Source organism: Oncorhynchus masou, chromosome 6, assembly GCF_036934945.1.
Source record: "Oncorhynchus masou masou isolate Uvic2021 chromosome 6, UVic_Omas_1.1, whole genome shotgun sequence".
Lineage (NCBI taxonomy): Eukaryota > Metazoa > Chordata > Actinopteri > Salmoniformes > Salmonidae > Oncorhynchus > Oncorhynchus masou.
Genome location: NC_088217.1, coordinates 36,044,511 through 36,062,223, shown reverse-complemented (window position 1 = coordinate 36,062,223; position 17,713 = coordinate 36,044,511). Strand labels below are relative to the sequence as shown.

Sequence of the window (17,713 nt, the reverse complement as noted above, 5' to 3'; positions counted from 1 at the left end):
CATAAAATGTACTTCCATTGTAAGAGGAGTTTTGCAATCTGATCTCTCCATTCAGGATCAACACGCTCGCACCGAATCTGTCTGTGGAACACATTGGTATGTATGCGTGTATCTCTCTCTACATGTATGTGTTTGCGTGACACGATGGAGTCATTATGGGAGAAGAGGAATTTCTAGAGCAATGTAAAGCTGTCATTATGAAGGGACATAGGAGTGATGAGGGGTTACAGAGAAAGGTGTGATAACTGATGCCACCGGCAGACACTACAGAGAAAGAAAGCTTATTCTCATAACACATGTCAGAATAATAGTTGTTTTATTTCTTTCATCACATTCCCAGTTGGTCAGAAGTTTACATACACTCAATTAGTATTTGGTAGCATTGCCTTTAAATTCTTTAACTTGGGTCAAACGTTTCAGGTAGCTTTCCACAAGTTTCCCACAATAAGTTGGTTGAATTCTGGCCCATTCCTCCTGACAGAGCTGGTGTAACTGAGTCAGGTTTGTAGGCCTCATTGCTCGCTTTTTCAGTTCTGCCCACAAATGTTCTATAAGATTGAGGTCAGGGCTTTTATGGCCACTCCAATACCTTGACTTTGTTGTCCTTAAGCCATTTTGCCACAACTTTGGAAGTTTGCTTAGGGTCATTGTCCATTTGGAAGACCCATTTGCGACCAAGCTTTAACTTCCTGACTGATGTCTTGAGATGTTGCTTCAATATATCCAAATAATTTCCCTTCCTTGATGCCATTTATTTTGTGAAGTGCAGTCTCTCCTGCAGCAAAGCATCCCCACAACATGATGCTGCCACCCCCGTGCTTCACGGTTGGCCAAACGGTCATTATGGCCAAACAGTTCTATTTGTTTCATCAGACCAGAGGACATTTCTCCAAAAAGTACAATCTTTGTCCCCATGTGCAGTTCCAAACCGTATTCTGGCTTTTTTAATGGTGGTTTTGGAGTAGTGGCTTCTTCCTTGCTGAGCAGCCTTTCAGGTTATGTCGATTTCTAGGACTTGTTCTGCTGTGGATATAGATACTTCTACCTGTTCGCCTCAGCATCTTCACAAGGTCCTTTTCTGTTATGGGATTGATTTGCACACCAATGTTCATCTCTAGGAGACAGAACGCTTCTCCTTCCTGAGCAGTATGACGGCTGCGTGGTCCCACGGTGTGTATACTTGCATACTATTGTTTGTACAGATGAATGTGGTACCTTCAAGTGTTTGGAAATTGCTCCCAAGGATGAACCAGACTTGTGGAGGTCTACAATTGAGGTTTTTGCTTATTTCCTTTGATTTTCCCATGATGTCAAGCAAAGAGGAACTGAGTTTGAAGGTGAGCCTTGAACAACATCCACAGGTACACCTCCAATTGACTCATATGTCAGTTAGCCTATCGGAAGCTTCTAAACCCTGGCATTTTCTGGAATTTTCCAAACTGTTTAAAGGCACAGTCAGTGTATGTAAACTTCTGACCAACTGGAATTGTGATGCAGATTATTTCACTTAACTCACTGTCTAAACAATTGTTGGAAAAATGACTTGTCATGCAAAGTAGATGTCCTAACCAACTTGCCAAAACTATAGTTTAACAAGAAATTTGTGGAGTGGTTGGAAAATGAGTTTGACTCTAACCTATGTAAACATCAACTGTAGGAAAGACAGGGGATGGGTGTTTTTGATATGATCATGCACATTGCTAGCTGTCAATAGCAGTTCTGTTATGCTCACTTCTTGGGGCAGGTATCGTTTCAGTCTCAGACAAGTCTAAGTCTTATTAAACACATTAAGGAGTCAAGTGTTAGTTGTGTAGATATATCTAAATTGGTTGGAATCAAACACCCATAGCACATTTTCAAATCACCATAAGATTTATTAAAACCATGCTTTAAAAACAGAACGACAGTGTATCAAACATGAACCAACAGAACAATAAAAAGGTGGTAGGCCTACAGTTAAGTGTCACTATAACGATGTGGAAGTGGACAGCTTAAACTAGGATACAGTAATTGACAGAACTGTATCAGTGACATTAGCCTGTTTTATACAGATTGCTGTATAGCCCTAGTACACAAACAATAGGCTAGTCTAAAAATGTGTCTAAAACTAAGCAGTAACCATAAGCACCATTAATATTTACATACTGTAGATTGAGTTAGATGGAAGAATATTAGAATTTGCACTGTGGACATTCACTTTAGGACTCCACAAAAGATGAACATTAAATCTTTGAATCTTGGTCATGATTTGTATTTTAGGCAATATGGGGAGAAGGGTGATGTTAAGCTTTGGTTTGGAGTAGAAAAGTGCTAGCACCTCAGATCCATAACATCCATATTTATGAATAGATTACACCAACGCGTGGGCATATCTAGTCCTGTAGGGGCGCAAATAAGCCTGGCCATCCCATGTGGCCCTCTGGGACTGAACACCTCTTCATTACACAGTCCTTCTCTGTATATAAACTCAGCAAAAAAAAAAAGAAACGTCCCTTTTTCAGGACCCTGTCTTCAAAGATAATTTGGAAATATCCAAATAACTTCACAGATCTTCATTGTAAAGGGTTTAAACACTGTTTCCCATGCTTGTTCAATGAACCATAAGCAATTAATGAACATACACCCGTGGAACGGTCGTTAAGACCCTAACAGAACCACCCCGCCGTGGTCTGGGGTGGTGTGTCACAACATCATGGGACTGAGTTTGTTGTTATTACAGGCAATCGCAACGCTGTGCGTTTCAGGAAAAACATCCTCCTCCCTTGTGTGGTACCCTTCCTGCAGGCTCATCCTGACATGACCCTCCAGCATGACAATGCCACCAGCCATACTGCTCATTGATTTCCTGCAAAACAGGAATGTCAGTGTTCTGCCATGGCCAGCAAAGAGCCCGGATATCAATCCCATTGAGCATGTCTGGGACCTGTTGGATGAGGGTGACGGCTAGGTCCATTCCACCCAGAAATGTCCGTGCCTTGGTGGAAGCGTGGGGTAACATCTCACAGCAAAAACTGGCCAATCTGGTGCAGTCCATGAGGATGAGATGTACTACAGTACTTAATGCAGCTGATGGCCACACCAGATACTGACTGTTACTTTTGATTTTGAGCCACCCCCCTCCTTTGTTCAGGGACTCATTTTTCCATTTTTGTTAGTCACATGTCTGTGGAATTTGTTTAGTTTGTCTTAGTTGTTGAATCTTGTTATGTTCATACAAATATTTAAACATGTTAAGTTTGCTGAAAATAAGCACAGTTGACAAAATAACTTCTTTTTTTTGCTGAGCTTAGAATATGCCAATAATCTTGTCTTGTTACATTCACAATGCAACACATGTCCACTTATGACAACTTATGGAGCATGTTGATAACCAATGGCTGTATCCCCAGTGTTTGAGTCTGTCTGCGTGTTATTGTCCTTACACTCCATGCACTAAAACTGTTTTGACTGGGGCAGTGACAACATTGCACATACCAGAAAACACAACCGTTTCAGCGCGTGAGGACAGGCAATCGGCGAGCACACCACCAGTGATCCACATGATTCTTATCATGTCTATGGCGACCACTGCATAACAGGACCAGGATGGAAATATCCCTCAGCAAATGATTCAGTTAGTGCTAAACGATTAGTGCTTTGAGGTCGTTTCGGGATCAGTTTGATTATTTAAAAAAATAAAGGTTTTGGATTTCGGTTTTGATTATTTGGGTTGAATGCTGTAATACAGAATAAAACAATGAATCAAAGTCCCATGATGGTAGTAACTGCTCATTGCTGCTTATCACTTAACCATTTATTCACATTTCAGTTGTGTATATTACATTTGTTTTATGACTTATTTCATTCCAAGTCAACAGCTCATCACTATAGAGCTGCTGCATATGCTTTGACAAAATCTACATTTTGTAGTTCTTCAAAGTAAATAAGGCAGACTTATGACTGCTGAATATCAATCACTTAGAATAGATCATTTATTTTCAGGTAGAGATACCTCGAAGTAACAACTGCTCTCTATATCCCCCTCATGATTGTGCATTCTTCTGCCTCTTTTGGAGCAGGCATAAAAGACCGTACAAGTAAATGCGCAATGGATTATGGTCATCGAAGTTATGGGGTGTACATTTTAAGCGCGAAACTAAGTTGAATATTGGTCTGTTGGAAACTACAACTCCCTACTACATTGCACAGTTCAAACAGGATCTGATTTATCTCTAGAGAAATTGTGCAATGTGCACAGAAAACAAAATAAAGGAATTCAAATAATTGAACCCAAGTAGGTCAATTTGTTTAAAAAATGTAAAATAAATTACCCCTCGGTTAATCGCTCAGCAATCTTCACAGTTCAACGTGTCTGTATGATATGTAAGAAATACTCTTGTTTTACTGGTTGAGACTGTAGTTGAACTGTGGGTCAGGGCTGCTGAAGGTTAGGGTTTATGGTCCTGGGCTGCCATTGGGAGGTTGTCAGTCACTCTCCCTGGGACTGCATTTGCTTACAGAAGGCCTCAAACTGCTGCTGCTCCAGCTCTGTCATCACCTTATTCAGGGCGTAGATCTAAAATACACACAACACTGAAGATCAGCCAACTAGCAGTGGCATCATAAAGCAGGGTCAAAAGTTGAATGTAGGGTAACTATTGTAGGTTATCTTTGTCACTGAAACATGTCATTTGACCTCTGCAAAAACTTGAGCAGTTGGAACTAATGTAAGCATCCATGGAATTGCAGCCAGTTATAGCCTGTGTACGTACTGTCGAATGACATGTTTGACAGACGTGGGAAAAGACTGACCATTTAACCAACTCTTGTCAGTTAGCTAGTTTGAAAGAAACTGCCACCCAAGCAAGCCATTGTTGTGACGTTACCTCTGCCCGTTGTCGTTGTTTCAGTTCCTGCTGGGCGGATTTCTGCTTGGCCCTGTCGCCGCGAGTAGGAGTGGAGTTCAACTTCACTTTGTCTTTGCGACAGGTGGGCTCCATGGTTACTGACTGACAGCCACCACAGCACAACGACTCGGCCTGAAGTAAGATTGAAAGCATAATCAAAGTAATCACGTGAACATTTGAACAAATAACAAATGTACAGTGCGATCAACAATTCATACTACTGTGTCCACAAACAAACACGGTAAGCTGCCATCTTTGCTACCTAACCTAGCTAAATTTGCTACTGTAGCTAGCATTACACTTCTAACGTTAGCAACTAACGTTAGTCAGAGAGCACTTAAACTCGCCAGCTAGCTAGCCACAGCTTTAGCACAAAAACAAACACAGACAATCAAATTACGTTTATTTGAAATGTATCTGGTTTTAAAAACACTCACGTTCAATAAGAGCTCAGATTGTCAACACAGAAAGTGCAGACAACAGTCGCCTGTTCAAACACTGAGGTGTAAAACAGCTGTTTGGAAGGAAACTGTGTGTTACCAGAAAATAACCCCGGAATGGTTCAGTCATAACACGTACCAACGTTCGTTCCTACCTGAGATAGCTGTTATTTCCATTCAAGTCAACGGCAAATAACGTCGGTATTTAGTTTTATTTATTCACATTAGAATAAACTTAATGTATCCATTTTGTAATCACATAAATCTAATTTGCTGTTGCAGTTTATACCAGAGGACAAAAGTCTACACAGATGACTAATAATCGACCAAAAGATGTCGCTCTTGCTCCACTGATAAGAGTAATTTACAGTATTGAACATATCAATTTTTATAGGTTACCTTAGTTTATTTGGGTGAAAGTGGATGTCACATGATGTACATACATACATACATACAGTAGCTGCCAAAATAATGGCAAGACTTGAGTAAATGAGAGATAAAAAAATATATTGAAAGCAGGTGCTTCCACACATGTGTGGTTCCCAAGTTAATTAAGCAGTTAACGTCCCATTATGCTTAGGGTCATGTATAAAAATGCTGGGCAGGCCAACATTTTGGCTAAGGACCTATAGGATGAGAATTCCCCCAGCCACAAGTGGTCACTGAATGGTTTGACGAGCATGAAAACAATGTAAGGCATATGCCATGGCTGTATCAATCACCATATCTCAACCCAATACTGAGACGTCATTTTCCACCACTATCAACCAAACTATGGAATTTCTGGTGGAAATGTTGTTGAGAATGTTGAATGTTGTTGTAGCGGTCCAATAGAGTTCCAGACACTCGCTTGTGGTGGCCCAACACCCTATTAAGACACTTGATGTTTTCCTCTATTTTGGCAGTTTCAGTATATATATATATATATATATATATATATATATATATACACATACTGAGTGTACAAAACATTAGGAACACTTTCCAATTTTTGTACTCACAATAGCCTCAATTCATCAGGGCATGGACTACAAGGTGTCAAAAGCGTTCCACAGGGATGCTGGCCAATGCTTTCCACAGTTGTGTCAAGTTGGCAGGATGTCCTTTGGGTGGTAGACCATTCTTGATACACAAGTGAAACTTTTGAGTGGGGGAAAACCCAGCAGCGTTGCAGTTTCAATTGTTTCAAGGCTTAAAAATAATTATTTAACCTGTCTCCTCCCCTTCATCTACACTGATTGAAGTGGATTTAACAGGTGACATCAATAAGAGATCATAGCTTTCACCTGGATTATCCTGGTCAGTCTATGTCAGGGCTGTCCAAACCTCTTCCTGGAGATCTACTGTCCTGTTGGTTTTCGGTCCAACCCTAATTTATCATATCTGATTCAGCTAGTTCAGGTCATGTTGAGTAGCTAATTTAGTAGAATCAGGTGTGTTAAATTAGGGTTGGACTGAAAACCAACAGGACTGTAGATCTCCAGGAAGAGGGTTGAACTGAAAACCAAAAATAGGGTAGATCTCCGGGAAGAGGGTTGGGCAGCCCTGGTCTATGTCATGGAAAGAGCATATGTTCCTAATGTTTTGTACACTCACAAAACTCGGTTTCACGCTGTGAAATATTTTACAGTTCACAGATCACCTCATCCACAGCTCTGTACATCTGTGGTGTGGATGCCTGTGAGTATTAGGAGGAGAAAGCTGCAGGCCTCTATGTGGATATTTGTTTTCTCTATTCGATTATATTCTTCCTTCCAGATGCATGTGGAAGTTAAGCATCAACTATACATTTTTTATGAGTGTGTGATCAGTGAAGTGAGGAATGTGGATAGGAGAGATTCTGTGAACAATCAGATACTGTAGCTTCTTCCTGAAGCTGTTTAATGCCTTACTGAACTTAGCTTTGATTACCTAGGTGACATCATTCAATAACTTAATTTGGGGGCTGTTTTGTAGGTATTTATCTTTGTGAAGGAGGAGGAGATATGTGTGTGTACACGTAAATATGTGTTTAATCAGAGAGTGGCTTGACTGAGAGTATGTCTCAGGCTGGGAGCCTTTGTTATCCCTGGAGATTCAATGTGTTCATGAGTCTACTGTCACCACGGAGAAGGGCATACTCACATATAAACCCCCACAGACCACCCAGACCCACCTGTCTTACACACACACACACACACACACACACACACACACACACACACACACACACACACACACACACACACACACACACACACACACACACACACACACACACACACACACACACACACAGGGGTGGCCCAGTATATGTTCATCACCATGGCAACACGAACATCCATTACTGTAAAGAACAGAATAACACCAAGACACTGAGTCTTGTGGGAGAATATTCTGAGAACACATGTCTCTTCATAAATGTCCACGTAGAATTGATGATATCACTGACGGTAAGGCTGGGGGGGCTATGTGTGTTTTGTAGCGAACCTATAGAATTTGGTATGTGTGTCCTCTTGCAAGGCTGTGTCGGTGAGATTTATCACGCCGCATTCCCATGGAAGTCCAATGGAATTCCGATGGCATTCCGATGGTTTACCTGGATCCCCAAACTCAAGAGAGTGCTCACCCTGGAATAATACAATATCCTGAAAGGAACAACTGATCCCAAACACATACACAAGCTCACACACACGCAGTGGGATTCTTTTGGTAGAAATGTGGAGGAGTGAGTAAGTAAAGAGGAAAAGAGAGGAGGGATAAAGAGGGAGGAAGGGTAAAGAGGAGAGGTAAAGAGAGGAGGTAAACAGAAGAGGTAGTGTGAGATGAGGTGGAAAGAGGAGAGATGTATAGAGGACGGAGGTGGAGAGGCGAGGTAGAGAAGGGGTATTGTGGGGTGAGGAGCAGAGGAGGGGTAGATAAATTAAAGGTATGGAGGAGGAGGGTATAGGGGTGTGACTCTGTTAGGAGCTTTGTTGATCTATATCAAATTCAGGGAAAGCGTCACTCTGACGGCTCTTTCACACGACCTACACAGCCACCTTCCACCATCCACATACACTGCCTTACCACAGCCTTGCCAAGCCTGCCAGTCTGCTCTGATGCCAACACACACATACACAAGCAAGCACATACAGATGTAGGATCTTAATTTGAGTGAGTTTGCTACAGCAGGAAAATAATCCTGCAGTAACAGGAAATTAATTATTATGTGGATTATATATCATGGAGATTTTTGTAGAGGTTTATACATTTTGAAACTTCAAATACACTACAAGTTTGCATTTCCTGCTTTGCAATCTGTAGGTATACATACACACAATGTCATTCAGCACAACACACACTCATTCCATCAATCCTAAAAATAACTTACTGGGTTGACTGTGCCTAGAATAACTTTCTAACTGAGCCTCTCTCTCTCTCATGCATGCACATAGACACGGAGTTGCTCCCTCTCCACACCTGCCCCGCGAACAGAGCGAGATGTGTCGCCATCACAAACAGTCCAGCTCCAGCCGGCAGGAAATGGGTTAGGAACGACCTCACGAGCCGGGGTCAGCTCGCTTCTGCCAGCTCTGTCAGGGTGGATATTGGACTGCATTGCCACACACACACACACATTCTCCCATATACTGTCAGTATATTACTCTCTCACTTTCTCTCTCTCTCTGTCTCTCTCTCGCTCTCTCTCTCTCACACACACACACACACACACACACACACACACACACACACACACACACACACACACACACACACACACACACACACACACACACACACACACACACACACACACACACACACACCCCTGTCAGTGTGGATATGAGGGGTAATGATCAGATTTGATAAACACTAGCCAGGACAGTAAACACCTGGCTAAAGCCCACAGAGGGACATACAGCTCATGGGAAACCCAGGGTGGAGTGTGAACATACGTACAAGCATTCAAAGACACTAATGTTAATGTAACTTACCACAGGTGGTTCAGAGATGCTTGCGCGATAACAACCTCTCGTGTTGTCTGAAAACTTTTGTGTGCTCCCCTAGCTAATGCCTAGGCTTAAGCTCAGCAAGGTAGGCTAGCACAGTCATGTTGCAGATGAGCCAGGTTCGATATTTGGTAGGTGAATGGTATTTATTTACAATGCAAGAGATGATTCTGGATCGAGAGGTTGTATTTACAAAAATATACACATGATGGAAATAAAATCGATAATTGATCACATTGATATTGCGCCTTTCCAGATGCTTTAAGCGATGTAAGGGGGGGAAATTCACCACATCCACCACCAATGTGTAGCACCCACTTGGGTGATACACAGCAACCATTTGTACCAGAACACTCACCACACATCAGCTATCAGGTAGAGAGGTGAGGAGTGATATAAGACAATTAGGAGTGATGGGGATGATTAGGTGGCCATGATGGAAATGGGGCAAGGTTGAGAATTTAGCCAGGACAGCAGTGTTGTTGGTCCGATTGTGTGGGAATGGTGCTTTGCTCTGGCTGCAGCTAGACAGTTGTTTCTGTTCTGGCAGTTGTCTACTGCTGTAATGGTTTTGGAGTGCCAGGTTGATCAGGAGGAGGTGATGGCTGTGAGTTGGTTGGGCTGGATATTGCAGAACTTAAGATTGTGTTTCAGGTTGTCTTTGAAGCACTTTTTGGGTTGGCTTCCGGTGCCCATGCTGTAGCTCGCCAAAGAAGAACCTTCTTGGGAGACGGTGTTGGGGCATCCTGATGGTGTGGTTGATCTATCGGAGCTGTGCCTTAATGATCGTAGCCTCAATGCTGGTGTTGTTAGCTATCTGCAGTACCTCCCAGGTTGGATACCTTGTCTTGTCACCAGATACCCATAATAGATCTTAGAGATTGTGTGTGGAATATCTTCAGCTGCTTGACATGAAGTTGGCTTTAAGCTTCACAGCCATACAGCAATTGTTGTGATCACTACAGTATGCTAGATTTTCATCTCTGTGAGAGTGAGGATGTATGGTTAAGTATCTTGTTCCTCAGCCTTCCCAATGACTGGCTTGTTTTCTGGATTCTGCTTATTATTTATTGTTTGAGTGAGCCGCCCTTGGAGATGGTGCTCCCCAGATACTGTATGTGAAGTGGTCTACATTCTGGAGCACAGATCTACTGAGGTGGATGCTGGGGCCACTGGGTTGGACAGCGGTGATAGTTGACTGAGGACTACAGTTTTTTCCAAGCTGATGGTAAAACCAAAACTCTTGCAAGCTTTATCAAAGCAGTCTGCCGAAGACTGGAGGTCTACCCCTGTGTGCATGAGGAGGGCACAGTATTTGGTGAAGAGGTTCTCACTTGAAAGATGTTCTTGTATTTTGGTTTTTGCTCAAAGTCCGCACAGGTTGTAGATTGAACCATCATCCCTGTATCTGATGTAGATTCCTTTTTTGAGGTCCTTAGAAGCGTGGATGAGGACGGCAGTGAAAAACATGTTCAAGAGCACCGGGCCCAAGATACATCCTTGCTTGATACAGTTGGAGATGGGAAGGTCTCAGAGATGTCACCACCACAGCGGATCTGGCCTTGCATTCAATGGAGCTGAGTAATAAACAGAGTGGTTTCTGTTGTCTTCCTAGAATTGTGACTAACTTTTTAATGGTTTAAGCTACAAAATATTTTGACCTCATATGTGCCTTCTGTTTCCCTCAGAACCCCTTACAACAGAGTGGACAGGACCAGGCAGTAAATCAGACTGGTTTAAGAAGAACATTATCAATGATGATGTTCTTTTCTACACAGAAGATCATTCATTCATTGCCTAATGTTGTCCTGAACTTCCCAATACCTTTCTGATGCATTTTAAGCCATACTTCATTAATATTGAAATATTATTACAAATCAGTCTAAAACTATTTTTGACACAGAGGGGTTAGTTCGTAAGCCAAACCGTTTGGACACTACAGACGTTATCTGCTGTATCTCGGCCACCTTCCATCACAGATGGGGAAGGCCTCAGTTGGCAGATGTGGAGAAGCAGCCCATTCAAAATAACAGAAATCTCTGGCTTAAACAGATGGATTTTGACGAGGACTTTCTTTATTATGCTAATTTGATTTCCGTGGGGGCACGGACATCAACTCTAGGGGTTAATTAACGCAGGGAAACTGAAATCCGTTTTACATCATTTCTACCAGCATGTCACCTGTGTAACTATAAAACTCTAAATCACCTTTACTCCACACACAGAATCACATACAAAGCTCCCCCTCGTCCTCCATTTGGCAAATCTGACCATAACTCTATCCCCCTGATTCCTACTTTCAAGCAAAAACTCAAACAGGAAGTACCAGTGACACGCTCAATATGGAAGTGATAAGCTACGGGACTGTTTCAATAGCACAGAATGGGATATGTTTTGCGGGATTCATTCAATGGCATTGAGGAGTTTACCACAGCAGTCACCGGCTTCATTAATAAGGGCATTGACGGTGTTGTCCCCACAGTGACCATGCATACATATCTCAACCAGAAGCCATAGATTACAGCCAACATCTGCACTAAGCTAAATGCTAGAGCGGCTGCTTTCAAGGAGAGGGACACTAATCCGAACACTTATAAGAAATCCTGCTATGCACTCCGATGCACTCCATCAAACAGGCAAAGCATCAGTACAGGCCTAATACCGAATACTAATAAACCGGCTCTGACACTCGCCGGATGTGAGCTGCCCAGTGACGTGAGCCTACCAAAAGAGCTAAATGCCTTCTATGCTCGCTTCGAGGAAAACAGCACTGAACAATGCATGAGCTCACCAGCTGTTCCGGACGAGTGTGTGATCACGCTCTCCGTAGCCGATGTGAGTAAGGAATTTTAAACAGGTTAATATTCAAAAGGCCCTGGGGCCAGATGGATTACCATGATGCATACTCAGCGCATGCACTGACCAACTGACAGGTATCTTCACTGACATTTTCAACCTTTCCCTGATCCAGTCTGTAATACCTACATGTTTCAAGCAGACCACCATAGTCCCTGTACCCAAGAATACCAGGGAAACCTGTATAAATGACTTTCGCCCCGTAACACGCACACCTATCGCCATGAAATGCTTTGAAAGGCTGGTCATGGCTCATATCAACACCATCATCCTAGACACCCTGGACCCACTCCAGTTTGCATATCGCCCCAACAGATCCACAGATGATGACATCTCTATTGAACTCCACACTGCCCTTTCCTAAAAAGAGGAACACCTATGTGAGAATGCTGTTCATTGAATACAGCTCAGCATTCAACACCATAGTGCCCTCTAAGCTCATTACTAAGCTAAAGACCCTGGGACTGAACACCTCCCTCTACAACTGAATCCTGGACTTCCTGACGGGCCGCCCTCAGGTAGTGACGGTAGGCTACAGGACATCCGATGGCAGACGACATGACGTGTTAGGTCTGATCACCAATGACGAGCCAGCCTATAGGGGGAGGTCAGAGACCTGGCAGTGGGATGCCAGGGCAATAATCTCTCCCTCAATGTCAGCAAGACAAAGGAGCAGATTGTGGACTACAGGAAACAGAGGGCCACGTACGGCCCCATTCACATTGACAGGGATGTAATGGAGTGGGTCAACAGCTTCAAGTTCCTCGGTGTCCATATCACTAAGTATCTATCACGGTCCACACACACCAACACAGTCGCGAAGAGGGCACAACAATTGCTATTCCCCCTCAGGACGCTGAAAAGATTCCTCAAAAAGTTCTACAGCTGCACCATTGAGAGCATCTTGACTGGCTGCATCACAACTTAGTATGGCAACTGCTTGGCATCCGACTGCAAGGCCCTACAGAGGGTAGTGTGTGAGGCTCAGTACCACAGTGGGGCTGAGCTTCCTGCCATCCAGGAACTCTATACCAGGCGGTGTCAGAGAAAGCTCCTAAAATTGTAAAAGACACCAGCCACCCTAATCTACCGCACGGTAAGCAGTACCAATGCACTAAGTCTGGAACCAACAGGACCCTGAACAACTCCCAAGCCATAAGACTGCTAAATAGTTAGTCCAGATAGCTATTTGGTTAACTTTATAACTATCTACATTTGCCCTTTTTGCACTAAAGTTTTTGAGTCATTACATAAGCTGCTGCTGTTTATTATATTTCACTTTATTCCTAGTTATATGTACATATCTACCTCAATTACTTCGTACCCCAGCACATCAACTTGGTACTGGTACCCCGTGTATATAGCCAATGCATCGTTTGTCATTGTGTTTTATTACAAGTAGCTTAGCGGTTAAGAGCACTGGGCCAGTAACCGAAAGGTTGCTGGTTAGAATCCCCCAAGCTGACTACATGAAAAAAATCGGTCTGTGCCCTTGAGCAAGGCACTTAACCCTAATTGCTCCTTTAAGTTGCTCTAGATAAGAACGTCTGTTAAATGACAAAAATGTAAAATTATTACTTTTATTATTAAGTGTTATTCTTTTCTATTCTTTCTCTATTTGCTTTCTCTCTATATTGTTGGGAAGGGCCAGTAAGTAAACATTTCACTGTTAGTCCACACCTGTTGTTAACGAAGCATGTGACGAATACAATTTGATTTGACTCTTCCATTCATATGAATTCTCACAGCGAGGGCATGTCTGCATGATGCTAATGAGGGCCCCCTTGCTGGACTTCTCTATACTGTATGTTCAGCTGCAAACATAATATCTCTTCAGCAGGCAATCTTATGAGGTGGTGTGGACCGGGAGGGGTCTGTGACCGGGTGATATAATAGACAGCCAAATGGTAAATTGCATTTTTCTCTGAAGAAAGGACAAAGCTTTTTGCTAATGCACTTCACATCCAAAATTACTCTACTAGTTGTATCTGCTTGGCTGGGAAGTCTGGTATTTTTTAATACAACTTTTCACATTTCACATAGCACACATTACCTGTCGTTGTTGATGAAGCCGTCTGTGTTCTCAGGGCAGTAACTCAAGTCACTATCAGAGGCCTCATTATGGTGAGTCGAGGGAGACTGGCAACAACGGAAGAAGTGTCACAAGGCTACTTGTCTGACAAGCTGTGAAAATAGTGAACAGTGAATTCAATTATTATTATTATTATTATTATTTCTTTTTTGGGGGGGGGGGGGGTTGTTAAACCATTGCAATCACATTGCTGGACATGTTGTGATAACCACCTTTGCTCCTTCTGGTAGGTTTCGACATCCGTTCATGACCAGGGGATCAGTCTGGCACCCAACTGTGCACTTTGTCGAACAGAAAAACAGGGTTAATGATTGTCATCATGCCTCAATTATAAACATAGCTCGAGAAATAACAATATCTCATTTGGAATCTAATTCTATGCTTTAGAGATGTAGACCGACTGGCTCCAGATTGGATTAGATTCAGGTTGGTTTGAGTTTGTTGCTGCTAGTCAGACATGAGTTATTTAGTACCACCTTAGCTGAATCCAATATTTATTTGTGCCCTAGACATGGGTTGCACCTCGTAGGCTAATGCGACTGTTTTGTCTAAATTACACTAACTTAGAGTGGCATGGAAATATGATGACATTGCTAAAGTAGATACATTTTAGAAGGAAACAATTTTGCCATATTATGATGTCGTCAAATGTACTCTAAGGTGATGGCAATGTTGCCATTACTGTTACTAACAAAGTTCATAAAAAGCTCAAATACGGTGGTCCCTCAATCTTAGTTAACTTGCTAAAGTTAAACTGCATCTAAAGTCAATAAGGTGACATCATCATGCCATTCTTTTGAAATGTTATTGTTTTTCCAAGCCAAATTCAAGTTGTATTGAGGTAGGCTAATGTTAGCCAGCTAGCTAGCTAGCTAGTTAGGTAGATAGCTAGTTAACGTCAGCTATACTAGTGATGATAGTGATAATGATTACCAAAATATACTTATACCATTGCATTGTTGAATACTTGTTTCTGATTGGCTTGAAGGGCATTCTAAAGTGTGCATTATTTCCTTATATACTGTATCTGTATATTTGCATGGTAGAATTCAATGGCTATAGTTAATTCTTACATGTTCTATGTTTGATCTGCTTTTGAAAGCAAAAGTCAAATTGAAAACATTATTGTCATTGTTGAAATCAATTTTCATAATAGCAAGCCAGGACTGTTGGATTGGTTAGCTAATCTAGCTAGTCTGTTTGTTCAGTTACTAAGGCAACTGCAGTCACTATCTTGTAAACTTGCTAGCTCCTTCAGTAGATGTTGAATACATTTCTAATGGTAAATGTGTTAAATTATAGGCATGGTATGAAAGGGATAATCAACTCGGGGCTCTATGTGTTCTCTGGAAAATAATGCAACTCCGTGGAAGGTCAGTTCCACTCCACTTGAGAGTTGTGGAACACACCTTCCAAGACATTAATTTTTTTACAGAGAACACATACACCCTCGTTGATTATCTCTTACATAACCAGACACACATCCAGTGGTCTATGGTCAAGCTACCGGTATACTCAGCACCACTGGACCAACAAACTCGAACCACCTGTTCCGCATGCAAACAAACCATAGTAGCTGGCTATGCATCCTGCTGGAAGCATGCATTGTGTAGGGCTTGTCAGTCTCAGACGGCTGTGATCCTTTGAACGCCGGTGGTTGGGGACTGCGAAACAACGGAGCCCCATTCAATGAAGGGAAGCAACGTGAGCAGAGGGGCGATTTGCACGTGGAGCTTGGCAAAAGGGGGCATGATTTGTTGATATAATTGTTATCTAAACCCAACCTTCGTTTACTCCTTGTGATGGATAGCAGTTCCATGCTCTGTTTTAGAGGAGACTGACTTTATGACCAAAATTATCCTATTTACACTTTGTTGACAATTATTAAACTAGAATAAATGTCAGAACTTACATCGATACCACATATGCCATTTTCAAATGGATTCGTTGGTTTTTAGGGGCAGTCACTCTTTAACATTTCAAAATAATTTAAATAATATGATAACCAGACTAAGGTGTTTGAGTTCACGCAATATACTGTATAAAGCACAATGTTTGATGGGACTAGCGAAAGCGTAGTTCATTTAGCAGGCAATGCTTGTACCAAACAGTCAGTCTGTTTGTGTGGGGAGCAATGGAGGGCAATGTCTGACCGGATATTTAGCAGGCACATGATGTCGAAGCTATTTACATGAGCAGCTTTTCAGCACAGCCAGTATGAGGCTCATTCAGTTAAAGGGTCACTCTTATCTGGACTGACTTAAGGAGGAGGTTCTTCTGTTTTCTGTCTCTTTCTCCATCTCTCACACCTCTCCCCTTTTTTCATTCCTTGTGTCTGTTTCGTCTGTCTGTCTGTTTCTTTTCCTTCTATCTTTCCTCCTCCTTCCGCCCCCATTCTCTCTCTTTCTCTTTCTCTTCCTCTCTCTCTGTCTGTCTCTGTTAAAATAGGAGTGGTAGCCAGGCAGGCAGGCTGGATTGTCTTGGAGACTGAGAGACTTTAGACCCTAATCTCCTGTCTCCTCTTCCCCTGTACACACACAAACACACACTCACCCACCCCCAACCATCCCCGTGTGTGTTGTTGTTTTTTATGATATTGTATGTTACGTGGTCTCCCCTCTGGTGTTTGGTTAATGCATCTTGTGTATGCTATACTGCCTGTATATTTATGATAATGTATGTTACTCACAGACAAAGACACCCTCAAACATCTGGTGATCACAGAGCACACAGCAGGCTTTTATAATGTTTTATCTCCATTGTTGGTTCACAATCAAGTACAAAAATTAACTTGTGTTTTTCAGAATTAGCTACAGTTCTCTCTCTTTCACACTTTCACACACACACACACGCACGCACGCACGCAACACACACACACACACACACACACACACACACACACACACACACACACACACACACACACACACACAGTGATAGGACACACTCCACTGGTTTCCTGATACAAGACATGTTTGTAAATTGTGATGCCCCTAACCCATACCATATCAACCCCTAACCTTATCAACCCTGCTCCTTACACCCACTCATCTATCCCTCTCACACTTTAACTCCTGCGCTGTCTGGTGTGGGGTGGAATAGGTTGGAGGGGTGGAGAGGCGGAGGTGGGGGGTGAACAGGCCTCTCTTTAAGCCTGTGTGGGAGACAGCAGGGCCAGTGTGTTTGGGCTGGCGAGCCCCAGGCTTCAGCCCTGGCCTCCTCTCTTCCCCAGGAGCTGCTTCTCATTAGAGCTGTTTGTTTTGGCAGCGGCCTGGTGGCACTTAGCAGCTCCACGCACACACATGCATGCACACATATGCATGCCCATACTCAAGCACACACACAAACACACATGTGACGTACACGCGTGCACACTATTTATTTTGGCAGTGGCCAGGTGGCACTTAGCGGAGCTGCGCCACATTAGCAATCAGGCTAACACACCACCATGTTTATGTTTGTAGAGCC

General features: G+C 42.7%; 1 protein-coding gene and 1 long non-coding RNA gene across 2 annotated transcripts; one reads left to right on the top strand and one right to left on the bottom strand.

Annotated features, from left to right (window-relative positions):
* Positions 1-1,849: 1,849 nt before the first annotated feature.
* svbp (small vasohibin binding protein) lies at positions 1,850-5,421 on the bottom strand. Its single transcript, XM_064968560.1, has 3 exons — positions 5,324-5,421; positions 4,866-5,018; positions 1,850-4,555 (listed from the first exon to the last, which is right to left on the bottom strand). Exons 2-3 carry the CDS (start codon positions 4,977-4,979, stop codon positions 4,469-4,471), a joined length of 201 nt encoding a protein of 66 aa, XP_064824632.1. The 5' UTR covers positions 4,980-5,018; positions 5,324-5,421; the 3' UTR covers positions 1,850-4,468.
* Positions 5,422-13,813: 8,392 nt separating this feature from the next.
* Positions 13,814-14,776, top strand: LOC135541098 (uncharacterized). The gene is made up of 3 exons (XR_010455917.1): positions 13,814-14,060; positions 14,241-14,277; positions 14,476-14,776. It is a non-coding gene; the product is annotated as an uncharacterized LOC135541098 (long non-coding RNA).
* Positions 14,777-17,713: the final 2,937 nt, after the last annotated feature.

Bases quoted from the DNA above. Each gene is read 5' to 3' on its own strand.
- svbp (XM_064968560.1), bottom strand. From the start codon at position 4,979: ATGGAGCCCACCTGTCGCAAAGACAAAGTGAAGTTGAACTCCACTCCT. The intron at 4,556-4,865 runs GTAACGTCACAA...TGTGTATTTTAG, and splicing joins AACAACGACAACGGGCAGAG to ATCTACGCCCTGAATAAGGT.